Here is a 17,918-nt window from a genome sequence, read left to right as displayed (position 1 = left end):
TACTGCTGTCCATAGACATACCATCTTTGAACATTAGACAGGGACTCCTTTGTGCACTGAGGGTTCACAAGCAGCTGGACCATAATAAATTTCGACATGTTTTTTATTATCTTTCATAGCACACAAGGCTATGGAAAGACACAACTCTGTCAGACATAAGACAGGGGAGGGGGGGAAAAAGCACGAGGAGACACAGCAAAAAAAAAAACAGACACACTGTCAAATATCTAACAGGCAAAGATTAAAAATTCAACTTAAAAAAAGAAAGTGGCAAAAGATCAGGAGGTGATTTCAATCACTGCAAAGAATAAGTTATGTCTGACATCTGTAAAGTCATCAGGCCTCTCATTTAAAAAACAATGTAATATGCTGATTCAAGTCTTATATTAAAAGCGCAAAGGCTTGATGTAACCGCAAATAAATAACCTTTGTAAATAGCATAAATGACCCATTTTGCTTCAACTACAATAGCGTAATAATAAAGGGTTAGCCTTTGCCTTAGGTAGATAGGAAAGCAACATACACATACTAATTTAACAAGGCAGTGTAATAATTTGCTGTAACCCTGGTGTCACTGACAATTCTGTTTTATAGGAGAACAGTACATGAATTTCTGCTAGGAAGTGATGAGCGCAATAAAAAATAAACACCTTCTCCGATGCTCTTTCAGCTCCTGGCTCTCCAAACAGAGTTCAGAACTTTATGTCAGTAGTGACATTTCAGCAACTCGCTGACTGCCATCTACACACAGTTGTAGGGAAATTTGGATTTAAGATGACAGGAATCATTTCTGCATGACGGTGGTTTTGCTGACCTTTTTTAAAGATATTTACAGCAAAAAAAAACATGTTTTTATGTTGACTACCCTTCAAAAAGCATTCAAGACTCTTGCATATTACAAAAACCTGTTGTCAATGTTCCAAGCTATACTGGAGTGCCTACATTTACAGCGATATTAATAAATAATTCCAAGTGTTTACCTGTCAGACACAAGTTTAGAAAGTTAAAGTAGGGAAACAAACAGAGGAGCACAGCAAAAAAAGCAAATCTAAAAAGCATTGTTAGTGTGTCAGCCCCATGCAGCTCAATGCGCTGCAGAGGGATGTGGCGGGGTAGGTGTATGGGAACGCTAAAGCGGCTTCTAAGCAATCTATCTCTCACACAAACTCATGCATATGGACGTACTTGCGTTGCTGTCGCTCTAACTTGCTGTTGTTACAAGAGAATGAAAAGATGTAAGGAAAAAAAACAGCTAATTAAGGTTAAAGAAATGACAAGTGCAGTCTTTGAGTTCAGTGGTCCTTGTCGGTAGCTGAATAAGATCGTTCCAATACGAACGGAAATAGAAACATTTAAAAACAGAAACAAGATATCCAAACTGGTAAAAATAAGGATGGCATTCACTCCCCATGATGGACAGTTGTCTCCAACAAATACCCGTATTTTTATAATTTTGGAAGCAGTTACTTGATTGGCTAAAGCCTGTTTTTCGTCAATTTTTTTCCGAAAATATAGCACAAGGGATGGCACTTACATTCGATCCATCCCCTGACTGCCCTGTTTCCCACCCCTGTATCGGTAATCTTCCCATGCCACAGTGCCAGTTATGACTGCTCCTTTTTTATTCAAAGAATAATCTATAAAAGGAGCATAGGAGAATGAATAAAAGGTCAGCCACTTCCATTCTGAGATCGTTCTTAATTCATGGACACTATAGTATGGCTTCTATGAATGGACGAAGTGGGCAGAAAAAGTGGGCATAGTTGGGACACTTTGATGAGTGCATTTTCCAGGTTCCTTGGCTCTACTAACCACCCCCCCCCCCCCCCCCCCCGCGCGCACCACAGGAAGATAACAGCTGTACGGAAGCGGTGATCGCTAATTTCTAAACTAAATTCACAGCAAGTACCACAAGGGGCACTTAAAGTGTTACTAAACCCACAACAGTAAAATCAGTCTGTATATGCAGTAAAGCATAAAGAACACACAGGGGGCGCAAACACCTAGTGTATTACCCAAGATTTATTTGAGGAAACCAAACAGCCAAATATATACTCAGAAACAACAGATGTAATGCGCATGACATTCCCTGATGATCAATCAACGTGGCAATGGATGACTGAGTGATAGGCGATGCTGGCAGGCTTAGCTCCTTCAATAAATTTTGGGTAATGCACTAGGCGTTTGTGCCCTCTGTGTGTTCTTTTTGCAGTTGTGAGTTGGATTCCTCTGTCTGAGAGGGCGGCACCGCTGAAGCATTGTCCTTGAGATTGCATGGACCGTGCGTCTAACTATCCCTGACTGGTTACTGTCCTTTTGAGCGCTGGAGAAATTGCTTGTTCCAATGCAGTTAAGCATACACTGTGGAACCTAAGGGGTTAACCCTCTGCATTATGTAAAAAGGCTGCTTGATCCTGTTTACACAGATCCTCCACTCCATGCACTGTCCCTCTGGACAAGTCCGGATAAGACCGAGCCTTTGGAATCAGGCTACACATGCTCAGTTTGGTGTGTATTGCTAGAGATGTTTTTTTTTTCTTGGGAGTGCGCATGTGATTAGCACAGGGCCAGTCAGCACTGTCCAGACAGAGGGTCAGGGGTGCTGCAGCCTCATAGGACAGCTTGCTGCAGTATGAAAACTCCTCCCACAAGCTTCACCAGGAACTGATAGTAGTCACAAAACTGCTATATACTGCTGATAAGAAAAGGTATTTAGCCATTTATATTTACTAAGATAATTGCATTTCCATGTTCTGTGTACTGCGGGAGACCAGATATAGTGAATGCAGGGTCCTGGGTTTAGTAACACTTTAACATTGAATGTATGTACTGTCCCTTGTGCTGATTTAAAAAAAATCTAAATAAATGTAGGCTTTAATTCTAGCTGAATTGTGTTATAATGCTGATTAGGACCTCTGTTGGGTTATCATTGCAGTCAGGCACAGCAAAAAAAAAAAGGAACATAGAAGAGTAGAGTGAGGCAATGTTAGGACCTTTGACAAGTTGTTATTGCAGTCTGCATCTAATTGGAGAAATTCTCATCACTTTTTATGAAAGTGATCATTAGGACAGGAAAGTCTGCCCAACACCCACCCAGACTGCAGTAAACCCAGACAGATGTTCTAAACCAGCTGAAGTAAAAGTTTTTGTTGGAATTTCACTTACAATACAACATACTATAGTTCTGTCACTCATAACCACCAAATAATTTGTTTTCTAGAACAAATTAACAAAGAGATTATTTCAATCTGATTGACAGATTAAGAAACAGTAATTAAGGTGTTTCTCAGGTAATTACAGAAATTGCTTCTAAAGTAATAAAATAGCAGATGCTTTGGAGATTTTTTAGTAAAGATATAATCTAAAAATGTGGCCCACTGCCAACACTTGTCTCAAAAGAATCTGAAAAGAAAAATAGGGATGGTCTACCTGAGCCGGCTTCGGAGTGTGTTCACCTCCCGGTTCATGGACTCTGCTGACTCCGTCACATCTTCCAGCTCTCTTTGGAGTCTACGGCGGTTGGAATTGGCTCGTGACGCCTCTTCCTCGCATTCCTCCAACTGGCGCTTCAGCTGCTTCATGCGGATGTGTGCCTTCTCAAGCTATGAAGAAGATGCATCATGTTCAATGGTCAGTTTTTCCAGCTGCTGGAACACTTATTAGTGACTTATATTCTTTTGGACCTCAAATGGCAAGAGTGCTAAGCTTCAACTCCAAGGCCTACATACCTGCTTTGATCTTTATGAAAGGGTGCTACACTCTAAATGTTTATTATATATCACAGAAAATGCAAGAAAAAGAGGAATATTCTCATGTCCAATATGGATAGGAAAATTCTAAACAACTATGGCAGTTTGATCTTACAATCACAGTTCCCAGGTAGAAGAGAAATAAGACATATTATCATACAATCTATTCATATATTTTTTCACAGTGAAAATACAGTAGGGAAGGGCCACAGTTCCTCTAAGGTTCTATTGTCATCAAAGTCTGATAGATATACCCTCACTTCCTATGTGAATAGAGGGTGAAATCAAATCACCTTTCAGTAGACTGGCTGAGGGTTTTTATCTGCTGTCTGTGTCTCTGCTGGAAATATTATCCTCACTTCCAGTGTAGGGCAGCAATGAAATCCTAAAGCCTCGTACACGCGTACGGGATTCCCGGCGGTAATCCCGAGGGGGAAAAACCGAGACCCTGCTCAGTAACTTTTTCCCCCTACACATGAACGGGTTTCTCGACAGGAAAACTGCCATGAGAGCTTTGGTCGGGAATCCCGGCTGTGTGTATGCTCCACCGCAGTGTTTCCCATAGGAAAACTGCGATGGAGCATACACACGGCCGGTTTTCCCAGCCAAAATCTCTCATGGAAGTTTTCCCCAACTGGAAAACCGGTTGTGTGTATGAGGCTTAAGTTTCAACCCTTTCCCAAATCACCTATGGCTCATGAAAAGAACACAAAAAGAAGTAAAGTAAATTTTCAATTAATGGTTTAAGAAGTTCTTCACTCAAATCTATTTGTTTTTAAGCAGACCATAACAACATATTTAGCACTGCTGTTTTTCTACAAGAGCACACTGAAGCTTCAGGATGATGATTTTGCTGGTAATACATAGCTTCTTGTGCCAAGCATGTGTCACACCCACTGAAGACAATATGCTTGCAGCACATGGCACTGACACAAGAGCCAGTCATCATCCTTCATTGCACTGTAGATCAGAATGATGTCACTATCACTGACTGAACTCACTTTACCGTACTGTTAAGCCACTCCAATCAAAACTCAACCATCAGTCCTAAAGAGAACTATGGTAAACGTACCTGCTCTTTAAATTGGTCAGCATTTCTTCTTTCTTCCTCTACTTGTACAAGCACCTCCTTCAGCCTCTTCTCTGCACGTCGCACCAGTTTGTTGGCCATGATTCGCTCCCTGGTAGGAAGGACAGGAAAAAGGTGACAGATTCCAAAAACAAGGGCTCCCAGTGCAATCCTCCTTCTATGAAATTCTCCTACCATGGAAACATCCCAAACAGTATGAGAGTGTTGTGTACATCAGTGTCTCACTGATCCCAACCCCGTACAAGCTAAGACGGGGGAACAACATTAAAAGTATGATCAGTGTGAGCGCTTAGATCAAGGTTTGCATTCTGTTGTTACTGTTTAGTATTACTACTTTTTAATAAATTAAAATGGAAATATGTTGTGCTTAACCCGTGCTTGGCAAATTAACCTTCGCACCCAACGGTAAAATAAATCTTAATGCCAAAGCCCAATTTTGCAGCTTTGACATGTGTAAAACCGTACATATCATCACAACTACTTTGTGCATCCAAGGTGGATTTTATACCTTGTTTTTTTCAGGACAAATTGGACTTTCACCCTAAAGTGAAACTTCCACTCATCGGAACCCTCCCCCCCTCCGGTGCCACAATTGGCACCTTTCAGGGGTGAGGGGGTGCAGATACCTGTATAAGGTATTTGCACCTACTTCTGCGGGTAGACTGTGGGCAGAACGTCAGTGCCCCCATTGGGTTCTGAGAAACACACAGCTCCCAGAACACAGCGGGGACCAGTGAAAGATGCGCAGCGCTACTCGCGCATGCGTAGTAGGGTACCGGGCAGTGAAGCCACAACGCTTCACTTCCTGGTTCCCTCACCGCTGATGGCGGTGGGGGCAGCCGAGAGACGATTGAATTGCATGCCTTCAGCTGCCGACAACGCTGGACTCCAGGACAGGAGAGTGTCCATTTATTAAAAGTCAGCAGCTGCAGTATTTGTAGCTGCTGGCTTTTAATAAAAAAAAAAAATTACGGCGGAGCTCCGCTTTAAGTGAAGTCATGTTAAGTTATGAAAATATTACTTTGAGTTATTACTGACTAATTTCTGTGCTCCTTTCTGCCCCTTCAGATCTTTATATTGTGGTGATGTGCGTGTTACTGCAAAGCACAATATTGCAGCACGCATGTGTTAGTGAGTTGCACTACCACTCATTCTGAAAGGGACCCCAATACACAAAGACAACAGGGTAACGTACTAATGTAGGTTGTGATACACTGTGTTGGGAAAAAAGTGTCACATTTAATTTTAAGAGCACTAGGGTGTACAATGCTTGGGCAGTAACACACCGCAAGTGATCGGGTGGCTTCCATTCTAATTTTTTTCAAAGTTACTAACTCTGGAAGCAAATCAGGTTGTATAGACTTCACCGGTTGCTGTTCCCTGTTCCTGTTGTCATATAGCAGTGATTGTGCTGTCTAATCTGCCCCTATGCTGTAAAAAAACTGGTTGATCCGGCCTGTTCCTGTGTCCCCCTTAGTGTGCTGAGCACGATAATCCTGGCTGCTGATCCATGATACCGTGGTCAGGTTACGTGCCTTCATCATCCTGCTTCTCTCTCTCCCCCCCCCCCCCCCCACACACACACACACCTGTCAGCTCCTGTGTGTGTGAGCCGATCACTTCACTGCCCCTCCCCTCTTGCTGTTATTAGTAGTATGTATGTATAAAATTATGCCTCCAAATACCTTATTTCAGTTTTGTTTCTGGCCAGTCATGTGACCTCCGGCTGCTCTTCTCCCCAATCTAGGGTCTACAGCGGGAGGGGCTGAGTGGACAGCACAGCGGTCAAGTGACCTCCCTGGCTGATGTCAGAGGGGGATCTTTGCCCCTCCCGCTGTAGCCCTTAGATTGGGGGAGGCTAGCGGCCGGAGGTCATGTGATCGGCCAGAAACAAACTGAAATAAGGTATTTAGAGGCATATTTTATACAAACATGTACACAGTGTAGTATAGCTTGATAGAACAGAGAGGCTGGCAGTAATCCTTCTTTGAGTTTACAAGCACATTAAAAGGCAGAGTAATGATCATCATTGGGTACTATGCTGTAAAATGGTGCAAAGATGTGCTCTAACTTATAACACCCAGAGATCCAGCAGTCTAGTTTCAGTTTCAAGCTATTAATCTATGAATTTGATGGGTTTTAAAGAGTTTCCCTTTACATTCTTTTTTACACTTATTAAAGGCAATTGAACAAGGACTTGGAATCAGTGACTGCATATCAACATTTTTTGGATGTTGCCCTTTCGGAATACTTTCTGAATACTGTCTACACTCACTTTGATTCCTGTTCCATTTGTTCTTCCAGCTGAGCAATCTTGGCCTCCAGGGAAGCAATCGCAATCTTGTATTTTGACCTTACGGTGGAATCCATCTCATTTAATTTCACTTTAAGCTCCTTGTTCTGTCTTTCCATTTGCTGCCTGGCATTTTCAGCCTTCTGGGAGAAGCTCCTTTCTGCAGCCAGTTCTGTAGTGATTGTCTCCACCTGTTGGAAGCATCAGATAGCGTTATGGCCACTAAATAGAATTCTACAGACGCCCTCTGTCGTGTGCTTTAATAAATAACAATATAAAAAACCCTTCTTTTAACAGCACGTAATGTGCCATGCTGAATTAGGACTAAACTGCATTCAATTTTTAATCACCTATTAAACATGGGATTAAGCTTATGTTAAAATAAAAGCCTCTTTTGTAAAACAGTGAAATCATTATCTTGCAAATTAGGTTGCATTATGTTGCAAATTTAAAAAAAGGTTAATCTTATCATATTAAGCGGACTAAAATCACCCGTGCAGCTTAGCACTTAGGGCTCATTCACACTTCTACACTGACAACCATAAAACAAACCACAGAGGAACTGAATCTAAAAACGTACAAAATTCTCTTTATTATTCATAAAGTCGGACTAAAAGCTTAAATAGAACATAGTTGCTGTCATGTATACCTTTTCTTGGTAATGTCAGCTGAAAAATTCTTCTACATTTTACATGGTCATATCGGTTTTACTTTTTCATACCATTTTAGAGCCATATCATTTATGTTGTGCTAAAAGCATATAAAATGAGGTTATCATATGTAGAGTAATATCTTTCAAATCATCAAAGAGGGAAATGTTTCAGGTATACCCCTGTGGTTTTACAGTATGCAACGTCGGAATGAGAAACAGATGTAGAGATATAAGCAGCCGAAGTTACGTACAAATCTTAGTCCTTTCTAAACAATGAGCTTAAGCCGACCGTAGAACGTTCGAATCTCAGCCAAGATTCGAACCATGTATGGGCAGTCTGAATGTACCCAAGTTGATCGATCGATGAACTTGGGTATAATCAGCCTGCCAGATTTTACATGCAATTATCGATAGTGGCTATTATAGCCACTAGCAATACTCACTTCTCCTGGCAGGGATAGCTTCACTATACTGTTTTAAAAAATAATAATAATAATAATAATAATTATATATATTCTAGTGTTCTAGTATTTTAGTATGAAGCATTGAAATGTTCTTTACAGATGCAATATAACCTTTTTTAAATTTTGAGTTTTGTAACATCAAAAAATGAAAAATAAAATAAAGAACAAATCTAATAAAAAAATAAACAAAAAATCAGCAGGAAAAAAATAGCTTAGCAAAGAAATAAAGAAAAAAATATTCAAGCTAATTAGAGTAATCGAATAAGGGGCAAAGAACAACTTTTATTTAAAAAAAAAAACGGCCTTTTTTTTTCTTTTTTTAATTGTGAGATTGTTTTATTTAAATGCAGATTGAAGCACGTCCCTTTGATCTGCAGATGAATGAAAGATAGTAAATAAAAAAACGTAACAATGTTACGTTGCATCTATCTCACATCTGAACAGTGTTTACAAACACAATGGGGCAGATCCACAGACGAAGTACGCCGGCGTATCTACCGTACTTTCAAATTACCCGCGTTGTATCTTTAGTTTGAATCCTCAAACCAAGATACGACGGCATCTGGGTTCGATCCGACAGGCGTACGGCTTCGTACGCCTTTGGATCTTAGATGCAATACTTCGGCGCCCGCTGGGTGGAGTTCTCGTCGTTTTCCGCGTCCGGTATGCAAATTAGCTATTTCCGTCGATCCACGAACGTACGCGCGGCCGTCGCATTTTCCAACGTCGTCTGTAGTCGGCTTTTTCCGGCATATAGTTAAAGCTGGTATTTTGCGGCGTATAGATAGACTTGCCATGTTAAGTATGGCCGTCGTTCCCGCGTCGAAATTTGAATTTTTTTAAATTTTTGCGTAAGTCGTCCGTGAATAGGGATGGACGTAACTCACGTTTAAGTTAAAAAAAATTACGTCCTAGCGACGTCATTTAGCGCAATGCACAGCGGGAAATTTCGGGACGACGCATGCGCAGTTCATTCGACGCGGGGACGCGCTTCATTTAAATGAAACCCGCACCCAACCCGCCCAATTTGAAATCCGCCGCCAGAAATACACTACGCCGCTGTAACTTACGGCGCAAACTCGCTGAGGATTCGAATATACGCCAGGTAAGGTACGGCGGCGTAGTGTATCTCTGATACGCTGCGCCGATCGAAATGTATGTGGATCTGGCCCACTGTCTGAAGGTCCATTTTCTTAAAGGCAGCTGCTGGAATACTGCTGTATATAAAGTAGTTTTCTTTAAAGTGATGTCACAATGTAGAGTATAAGATTTCCTATCATCTGTGTCCAGTCTTGCCACACAGAGTTAATCCAGCTCTGAACAATCCTCTTTTATTGGTCAGTGAAAATTAACAGACTTCCAGATAAAACCATGTCTAAATACAAAGTTCATTCCTCTCTCCTTGCTTTGAGTGACAGGTTATTTACATATCTAGCTTGGACATGTTTATCATATGTTATGTTTATCATAATATGAGGTGATCCACATGTCATTGTATATTACCAGGATGTGTCATGTGGGGGAGGGGTGTATTTCTCACTTTTTATACTGTGGATCACCTCATATTATGATAAACATAACCTAACATATGATAAACATGTCCAAGCTAGATATGTAAATAACCTGTCACTCAAAGCAAGGAGAGAGGAATGGACTTTGTATTTAGACATGGTTTTATCTGGAAGTCTGTTAATTTTCACTGAACAATAAAAGAGGATTGCTCAGAGCTGGATTAACTCTGTGTGGCAAGACTGGGCACAGATGATATGAAATCTTATACTCTACATTGTGACAAAAAAAATAGGATTTTTTGTACTCACCGTAAAATCCTTTTCTTTGTCGTCCATGGACGGACACAGCCTCTTCATTCATGACAAAGTGGGTTATGTTCCCTGTTTACAGGAGAGGACTAGGCAGAACATGTTAGATACATATACATGTCATTTTAAAAACAGAGCTGAACAGCCCCGCCCAGGGGGCGGTCCCTCCGGACATAACCCTCCTCCCAGCAGCATGCAGCCTCAGTTCGTAACAAGCAGTACAAACCCAAAAAAAGGAGGGGTGGGTGCTGTGTCCGTCCATGGACGACAAAGAAAAGGATTTTACGGTGAGTACAAAAAATCCTATTTTCTCTTGTCGTCCATGGACGGACACAGCCTCTTCATTCATGACAAAGTGGGACGTCCCCAAGCAGTGTCAAAAAAATGAGGGGTGGGAACAGTATCAGTCAATAAAAACACACACAACTTCACCCCAAACAGGCAGAGCTCCTCAACGGAGGAGATGCAACTTTAAACGGCCGCCTGTAAAATCTTGCGGCCGAAGGAAGCATCTGAAGACGCACTCACATCAACCTTGTAAAATTTTGAGAAGGTGTGAACGGACGACCAAGTCGCCGCCTTACACACCTGTGAGACAGACGCCTGATGTCGGAAAGCCCAGGAAGCACCAATTGCCCTGGTGGAATGTGCCGTGACCGGAAACGGGGGCGCCCGCCCCCTAAGAGCATAAGCCTGTATGACAATCTGTCTGATCCACCGAGAAATGGTGGCTGACGAGACCGCCAGGCCCCTTTGTGGACCAGATACCGACACAAAAAGTGAGTCCGACCTCCGAAACGGAGCCGTAGCTGACAGGTACACCCGCAGGGCGCGTACCACATCCAAGGAATGAAGTGCAACCTCCCTAGGATGCACCGGCTTAGGGCACAAGGACGGAAGTACAATGTCCTCGTTAAGGTGAAAAGATGAAATCACCTTCGGAAGAAAGGAAGGTCGCGGACGTAACACCGCCTTGTCCCTATGGAGAACTAAGTATGGTGACTTGCAGGACAAGGCCGCCAGCTCAGAAACCCTTCTGACAGATGTAATCGCCACCAAGAAGGCCACCTTCTGAGAAAGCGTCAAGAGAGGGATCTCTCTGATGTCCTCGAAGGGAGATTTCTGAAGAACCGAGAGCACCAGATTCAAATCCCATGGGGGAAGAGGTGGTCTCAAAGGGGGAAGAATATGACGAACCCCCTGCACAAAAGTACCCACCAGCGAATGGGCCGCCAAAGGCCGCTGAAAGAACACAGCCAGGGCTGAAATCTGACCCTTAATGGTGCTTAAGGCGAGCTTTTGATCCACGCCACGCTGTAAAAACAGCAGGATTCTGGATACCAAATACGTCCGTGGACGCCAACCCATCTCCTCGCACATAGAGATGTAGGCCTTCCAAGTGCGATGGTAAATCTTCCTAGAGGAAGACTTCCTAGCCCGCAGCATAGTTGGAATGACCGAGTCGGAAAGACCTCGGTCCCTTAAAACCTGGCTTTCAATAGCCATGCCGTTAAAGCCAGCGACTGTAAAGCAGGATGGAGTATAGGACCTTGGGACAGTAGGTCCTCCCGCACTGGCAGCCGCCAGGGCGTATCCGCCACTAGGCGCACGAGATCGGCGTACCACGGACGCCGGGGCCAATCCGGGGCGATTAGGATCATCGGGATCCCCTCGGCCTCCACTCTGCGGAGCAGTCGAGGCAGCAACTTCAGTGGGGGAAATGCATAGATCAATCGATACTGACCCCATGGAGCTACCAACGCGTCTGACGCATCTGCCCAGGGATCCCTGGACCTGGCCACGAACCTCGACACCTTGCGGTTGAGACGAGAGGCCAGGAGATCCACATCCGGATATCCCCATCTCCTGCAAATGAGTTGAAACACCTCCTGATGCAACGACCATTCTCCCTGGTCCAACATCTGGCGACTCAGGTAGTCTGCCTGCCAGTTCTCCACGCCTGGGATGTAGACCGCCGACAGAGCCGGCACGCTTCTTTCTGCCCACCTTAGGATGTGAGCGACCTCGGACGCTGCAGTCGAGCTTCGGGTTCCCCCCTGATGGTTGATATAAGCCACCGCCGTAGCGTTGTCCGACTGAATCCTGATCGGGCGGCCCTGTAACCTCCTTGACCACGAGGAGAGGCATAGCCTGATTGCCCGAAGTTCCAAGACATTGATCGGTAGACGGGACTCTGCTAGGGTCCAACGACCCTGGGCCGACTGGACCCCCCAGACGCCCCCCCAGCCCGAGAGGCTGGCATCCGTCGTAACCACGGTCCACTGGAGGGGGAGAAAAGACTTCCCTGCTCGAAGAGCCGGGGACCTCAACCACCAATTCAGAGAAGTCCTGACCAGATTGCTGACCTGAATCTGACGATCCAGAGACAATGGGGATCTGTTCCACTTGGACAGGATCTCCCTCTGTAGTACTCGGGTATGGAACTGGGCGTACGGTACCGCCTCGAACGAGGCTACCATGAGGCCCAGAACCCGCATACAAAACCGAAGAGACGACCACTTTCGGGATGTCAAAACTCTCACAGCAGACTGGAGCGTCTGCAATTTTTCCAGGGGTAGAAAAACCCTCGCCATCGAGGAGTCCAGAATCAGTCCCAGGTATTCCAAGCGCTGAGTCGGAACCAGGACCGATTTCTGAATGTTCAAGACCCACCCGAACTCTTGGAGGGTCTGGCTGGTTATAGACACGTCCTCCCTTAATTCCGAGGCAGAAGCTGCTCTCAGAAGGAGGTCGTCTAAGTAGCCCACGATGGCAATGCCTCGCTGTCTCAGCAAAGCTAGGATCGGCGCGAGCACCTTGGTGAAAACTCTTGGCGCTGACGCCAGGCCAAAAGGGAGGGCCACAAACTGATAGTGATCCTCCCCGATAGCAAAACGCAGAAACCTTTGGTGACTTGCGCAGATTGGGACATGCAAGTATGCGTCCTTGATGTCCAAGGACGCCAGAAAGTCCCCCGAGTGGAGCGCAGCTACCACCGAGCGAATCGATTCCATGCGGAACTTTCTGACCTTCACAAAGACGTTCAAAGCCTTGAGGTCCAGGATCGGGCGGAACCCGTCCTTCTTCGGGACCACAAACAGATTTGAGTAAAAACCCTGAAACCTCTCGTCCTGCGGAACAGGTAAAATTACTCCGCAACCTAGCAGGTCCCTTACTGCCCCTAACAGGGCAGCCCGACGAGCTGGTAGGAGAGGGAGACTTGAGGGAAAGAATCTGTTTGGGGGATAGGAAAGAAACTCTATTTTGTACCCCGAAGAGACCACCTCGCAGACCCATCGGTCGGAGAGCAGAGAGGTCCACCGAGCTGTGAACCTGCGAAGCCGTCCCCCCACCCATGAGTCGGGCGGGGGCAGGCCTTCATGCAGTTGCGGGCTTGGGTGCCGGCGTGTTTGGCTTACGCACCCAGGGACGTTTCTGTCCCCCAGCTGGGCCCCTGTCGGGCTGGGAGGGTTTACCCGCGGGCCCTGACTGACGAAAAAAGCGCTTCTGTGCGGGAAAAGAAGGACCCGGCTTGCGGCGGGGTCCCTTCCCCTTGGAGGACTGAGGGAGGAAAGTGCTTTTCCCTCCTGTGACATCCTTGATAATGTCGTCCAGAGAAGACCCAAAAAGCCTCTCACCCTTGAAGGGCAAATCCGCCAGGGCCTTCTTAGAGGCCTGGTCCGCAGACCAGCATTTTAGCCAAAGGAGGCGGCGTAAAACCACCGCCGAGACAGAGGCCCTGGATACCAAGGGTGCTGCATCTAGTGAAGCGTCACAAACATAGACAAGGCCCTGGACCAGTTGGTCAGCCAGTCTAATTACCTCGGATGGGAGCTGGTGCTCCTCCGCAGCCTGGCGCAAAATCTTTGCCCACTCAGTAAGTGTCTGAGACACCAGGGCAGTGGCCACAATAGGCCGCAAGGCAGACCCCAGCATGGTAAACATGGAGCGGGTCAGTGCTTCAGATCTTCTATCAGTCTGATCCTTAAAAGCAGGAACTCCCTCTACAGGGAGAGTGGTCACTTTGTTTAACCGGGCGACCGGAGGGTCCACCACCGGAGGAGAAGCCCACTTCTTTAAGACGTTCTCCTCAAAGGGGTATCGAACCGCCAGGCGGTGAGGGACTACAAAAGCCTTCTGCGGCTTTTCCCATTCCGCATCAATGAATTTATCAAAGAAGGGCACATAAGGAAAAACCTTAACAGAGCGGTCTAATTTGTGAGAACCAAAAGAGACCGAGCCCTCAGCGGATACCTCAGCTGTACTATCTAGCTTAAGGGAGTCCCTTACAGCATTGATAAGCTCCCTGACAAGTGCCTTATCATGCCCAGACCCAGTTACAGTGTCTTCCTCAGGAAGGTCCTGGTCCACGTCTTCAGATACAACAGAACCAGGCACCTGCGCAGCCAGGTCCTGGTCTGAGTCTGAACATTCCCCTGGGGATAGCGGAGGGAGGGGGCGCTTTTTACCCCCTTTACTGCCACATGCCGCTTCCACCCTGGCCACAAATGTCTCCAGGACTGCCGACAAGGAGTCTATAGTGAGTGCAGAAGCAGAGGTACCAGCTGCCTCTGCCATGCTGGGGGGGAAGTAGGACTAGATACTGACTCCTTTAAACCTGAGGAAAAAAGCTCCCAGGGCCCAGTTCAGAATGAACACAAAAGCCACCCACCACTCCTGCTGCGCTGACCGGGGGGGGGGAGGTGTACAGGGGACTCACCACCGGAGAAGAACTGCTCCGCGCCGCTGCCCGTGTCCTGCACACAGCGTGTGTGATGTGTGGAGAAGTCGTGAGGTAGTGGAATGCTGTGAGGAGAACGGCGTTGCGCGCCGTGAAAACCACCGCTAGAGGCCGATAGACTCAAGCAAGATGGCCGCCGAGCGTCCACGTGGAGCCTGGTGCGGCTACGGTAAAATGGCCGCCAATGGGATTTTCAATGTTAATTGAAAACCCACTAAAAAATGGCTCCAGCGCCGCCAGAACGCGGCAAACACAGCATTTAAAAAGGGGAGAAAGCCAGGAAAGGCTGCTCAGCCCCCAAACCTTAAAAAAAGTGACACTCCAAAGTAAAAAAAAAAGAAAAAAGACACATAGGCCAGGCGCACAGTACACTCCACCAGGTGTCCCCACCCCCACCCCATCCCGACAGCATGCACAGCAGAGGGAAAAAAGGGGGAGCAGGGAAGGGAGGATACCCAAACCCCAGGAATGCCCAGCCGTACCACCCCACCTCAGAGGAAGGGACTGTACTTACCCGTCCTTGCGACGACTCACTGGTGCATTCCAGACAGGCATACAACCGCAATGGAGGTAGCCGTCAGCCCGGTCCACTGTGAGTGAGACAACACTACAGCTCAGTCATATGCGGACCTCGGAGCAAAGCTCACTGGCCACCCCAGGAGTCATGGGGCATGTCGTGGCAGACCCAGCCTCTTTGCAAGGGTGTGCCCACGCTCGCTGGCCGAACTGAGAAGACTACAAGGATCTATAATATCCAGCCTGTCTCTCAGCCGACGGTTGTAGAAAAATAAAAATAAATAGAAAAATAAAACAAAATCCTTCTTCGGGCGTTGGGCCCAAAGGGAGCCATACGTCCTTCTCCTTTGCTAGGCAGAACGAAACTGAGGCTGCATGCTGCTGGGAGGAGGGTTATGTCCGGAGGGACCGCCCCCTGGGCGGGGCTGTTCAGCTCTGTTTTTAAAATGACATGTATATGTATCTAACATGTTCTGCCTAGTCCTCTCCTGTAAACAGGGAACATAACCCACTTTGTCATGAATGAAGAGGCTGTGTCCGTCCATGGACGACAAGAGAAAAAACAACACTATTCCATTTTATTAGTTTAATTCATTATTATTTTTAGTATGCGTCTGTTATCTATCCTTGCTTAAATAGACTGCAGCAATAATATTATGGATTACATGTTTCCAGACACAATCAATCATGAGGAAATACCAAATCCAGGTATTGTATGTTGGTGCTTGTGGGTCACATGTCATGTGTATTGATACAGTAAAGTATTTTTACCTGCAAGGTGTATTTCCTATATCTGTCATTAAGCAGCTCCATATTACTCTGCTCTTCATCAAGCTCCTCCTCCAGCTGAGCGATTCTTGCCTCCAGGGCTCGTTTTTCATCCAGGAGAGATGACCTACAGTGATAAAACCACAGTTCCCAAATTACATTACAAACAACTACTTGTCACCGTATCTCTCATATACCGGTAAGTAATATTCATTGCAATATTGTAACTTTAGCTTTACATTTTAAAACCTTCACAAATTTCTCACTTGGTTCTTTCAGATTATTTGGAAAATCATCTGGTCAAAATTATACTATTGAACTTTAAATCGGGCCTAGCACAACTTTGTAAGGTCAGCTTATTTAGTTTGGCTTCCTTCCCCAATCTAAAAGTGGCACAAAAAAACACCTACAGGAGAAAATAAATAAATAGGCTTACCTTTAACTGGCTTCTGTCTGTGATGCTAGGCAAGAGTGACATCATCATCCTTAAGGTGAGATCATGGGTACTGCCAAGTAGTCCACATCTTGCAACAAATTGCTACTGCACTGTGCTGTACTGTCATCTTGTGAGATTTGAATTACTCAGCATTCCCTATATAGGGTCTAGGGTGTGGTGGTAGATCGTGAACCAAAGGATCCTGAGAAGCTGACCAGGGGTAGGCTCAGAGGGGTTGATTTACTAAAACTGGAGAGTGCAAAAATCTGGTGCAGCTCTGCATAGAAACCAGTCAGCTTCCAGGGTTGTTGTCAAAGCTGAAGGGTCCTTTCACACGGAGCGGACCGTTTCTGTGTCCGCTCCGTGTGTCCGCCAAAGCTCAGCGGATAGGGCGGTCCCCGCACACAGTGCAGAGACCGCCCTGTCTCTGCTCCGCTCTCCCCTATGGGGGACCGGATGCAGACGGACCGTCTGTCCGTCTGCATCCGATCCGTTCTGCTGAACGGAAGAAAAATAGGGTTTCTTCCGTTCGCAAAAGCGGATCCCGACGGACGCGGACGCTAGCGGATGCTCCATCCGCTAACGGACGCGATCCCATAGGGATTTATTACAAGTCCGTTAATGGACTGGTAATGAACGGACGAACGGTCCGCTAGTGTGAAAGGACCCTAATTGAACAAACTGAAGTTAGAAGCTGATTAGCTACCACGCACAGCTGTACCAGATTTTGTACTTTCCAGTTTTAGTAGATATACCCCATAGTGTCCGCCAAAAACAAAAGGGAGGCAGGCAAGACCTTATAGCATAGTAGATTAATTAAGAAACAAGGAAAGAATGCTTCCACAATAGACGAGAAGGGTCAAAATGGACTTACAACTGTACGTCTCCATGTTTGGTCAGTGTGGACACTTTCTATGCCTCCTAGGTGCTCTTTGGGGTTCTCAGGTGGGTGAACGAATTGGTAAGAGGAGTCAGTGTAAAAAAGTCCATTGGTAGTTTGATTGGCAGAGGCACCAAAAATGGTTATTCAAAGGATAGGTACAAGTTGTCTGCTTTAATAAAACATCCCATTAGTTTAGTTGTTCAATGAATTAAAATAATGGGATGTTTTACTAAAGCAGACAACTTATGCCTATCCTTTGAATAACCATTTGGTCTACCAACCAAACTACCAATAGGATTTTTCCGCTGACTCCCCAGCATTTCCCAGGATCTCATTAGAGGGATGATGGTATCGCCACTGGTACTACGAAAGCCAGAGGAAAGGTAAGTATATTAACTAACTCCACCCCACCTCCCCCAAGGGCAAGGGATAAAGTAATAAGGAAGTCTCCTGAGTTTTCTTAATTACTTTACTGTAGGAATCCTTGTTGCCACTGAAAAAACAAG

General features: G+C 45.7%; 1 protein-coding gene across 2 annotated transcripts in view; it reads right to left on the bottom strand.

Annotated features, from left to right (window-relative positions):
- The window catches only part of LOC120915237 (myosin-10-like), a 192,777-nt gene that overhangs the window by 10,201 nt on the left and 164,658 nt on the right, over positions 1-17,918 (bottom strand). Inside the window, exons 38-42 of one of the 2 annotated variants that reach the window (XM_040325581.1) lie at positions 16,097-16,220; positions 7,115-7,323; positions 4,822-4,930; positions 3,430-3,602; positions 1,186-1,209 (exon numbers count right to left, since the gene is read on the bottom strand). In XM_040325581.1, coding sequence (XP_040181515.1) covers positions 1,186-1,209; positions 3,430-3,602; positions 4,822-4,930; positions 7,115-7,323; positions 16,097-16,220 — 639 coding nt within the window. The remainder of the gene's footprint in view (positions 1-1,185; positions 1,210-3,429; positions 3,603-4,821; positions 4,931-7,114; positions 7,324-16,096; positions 16,221-17,918) is intronic. The other variant, XM_040325582.1, reaches the window with a different exon arrangement.

Source organism: Rana temporaria, chromosome 10 (genome assembly GCF_905171775.1).
Source record: "Rana temporaria chromosome 10, aRanTem1.1, whole genome shotgun sequence".
Taxonomy (NCBI): Eukaryota; Metazoa; Chordata; class Amphibia; order Anura; family Ranidae; genus Rana; species Rana temporaria.
The sequence above is the reverse complement of the archived record's forward strand: the minus strand, read 5'-3'. Positions and strand labels throughout refer to the sequence as shown.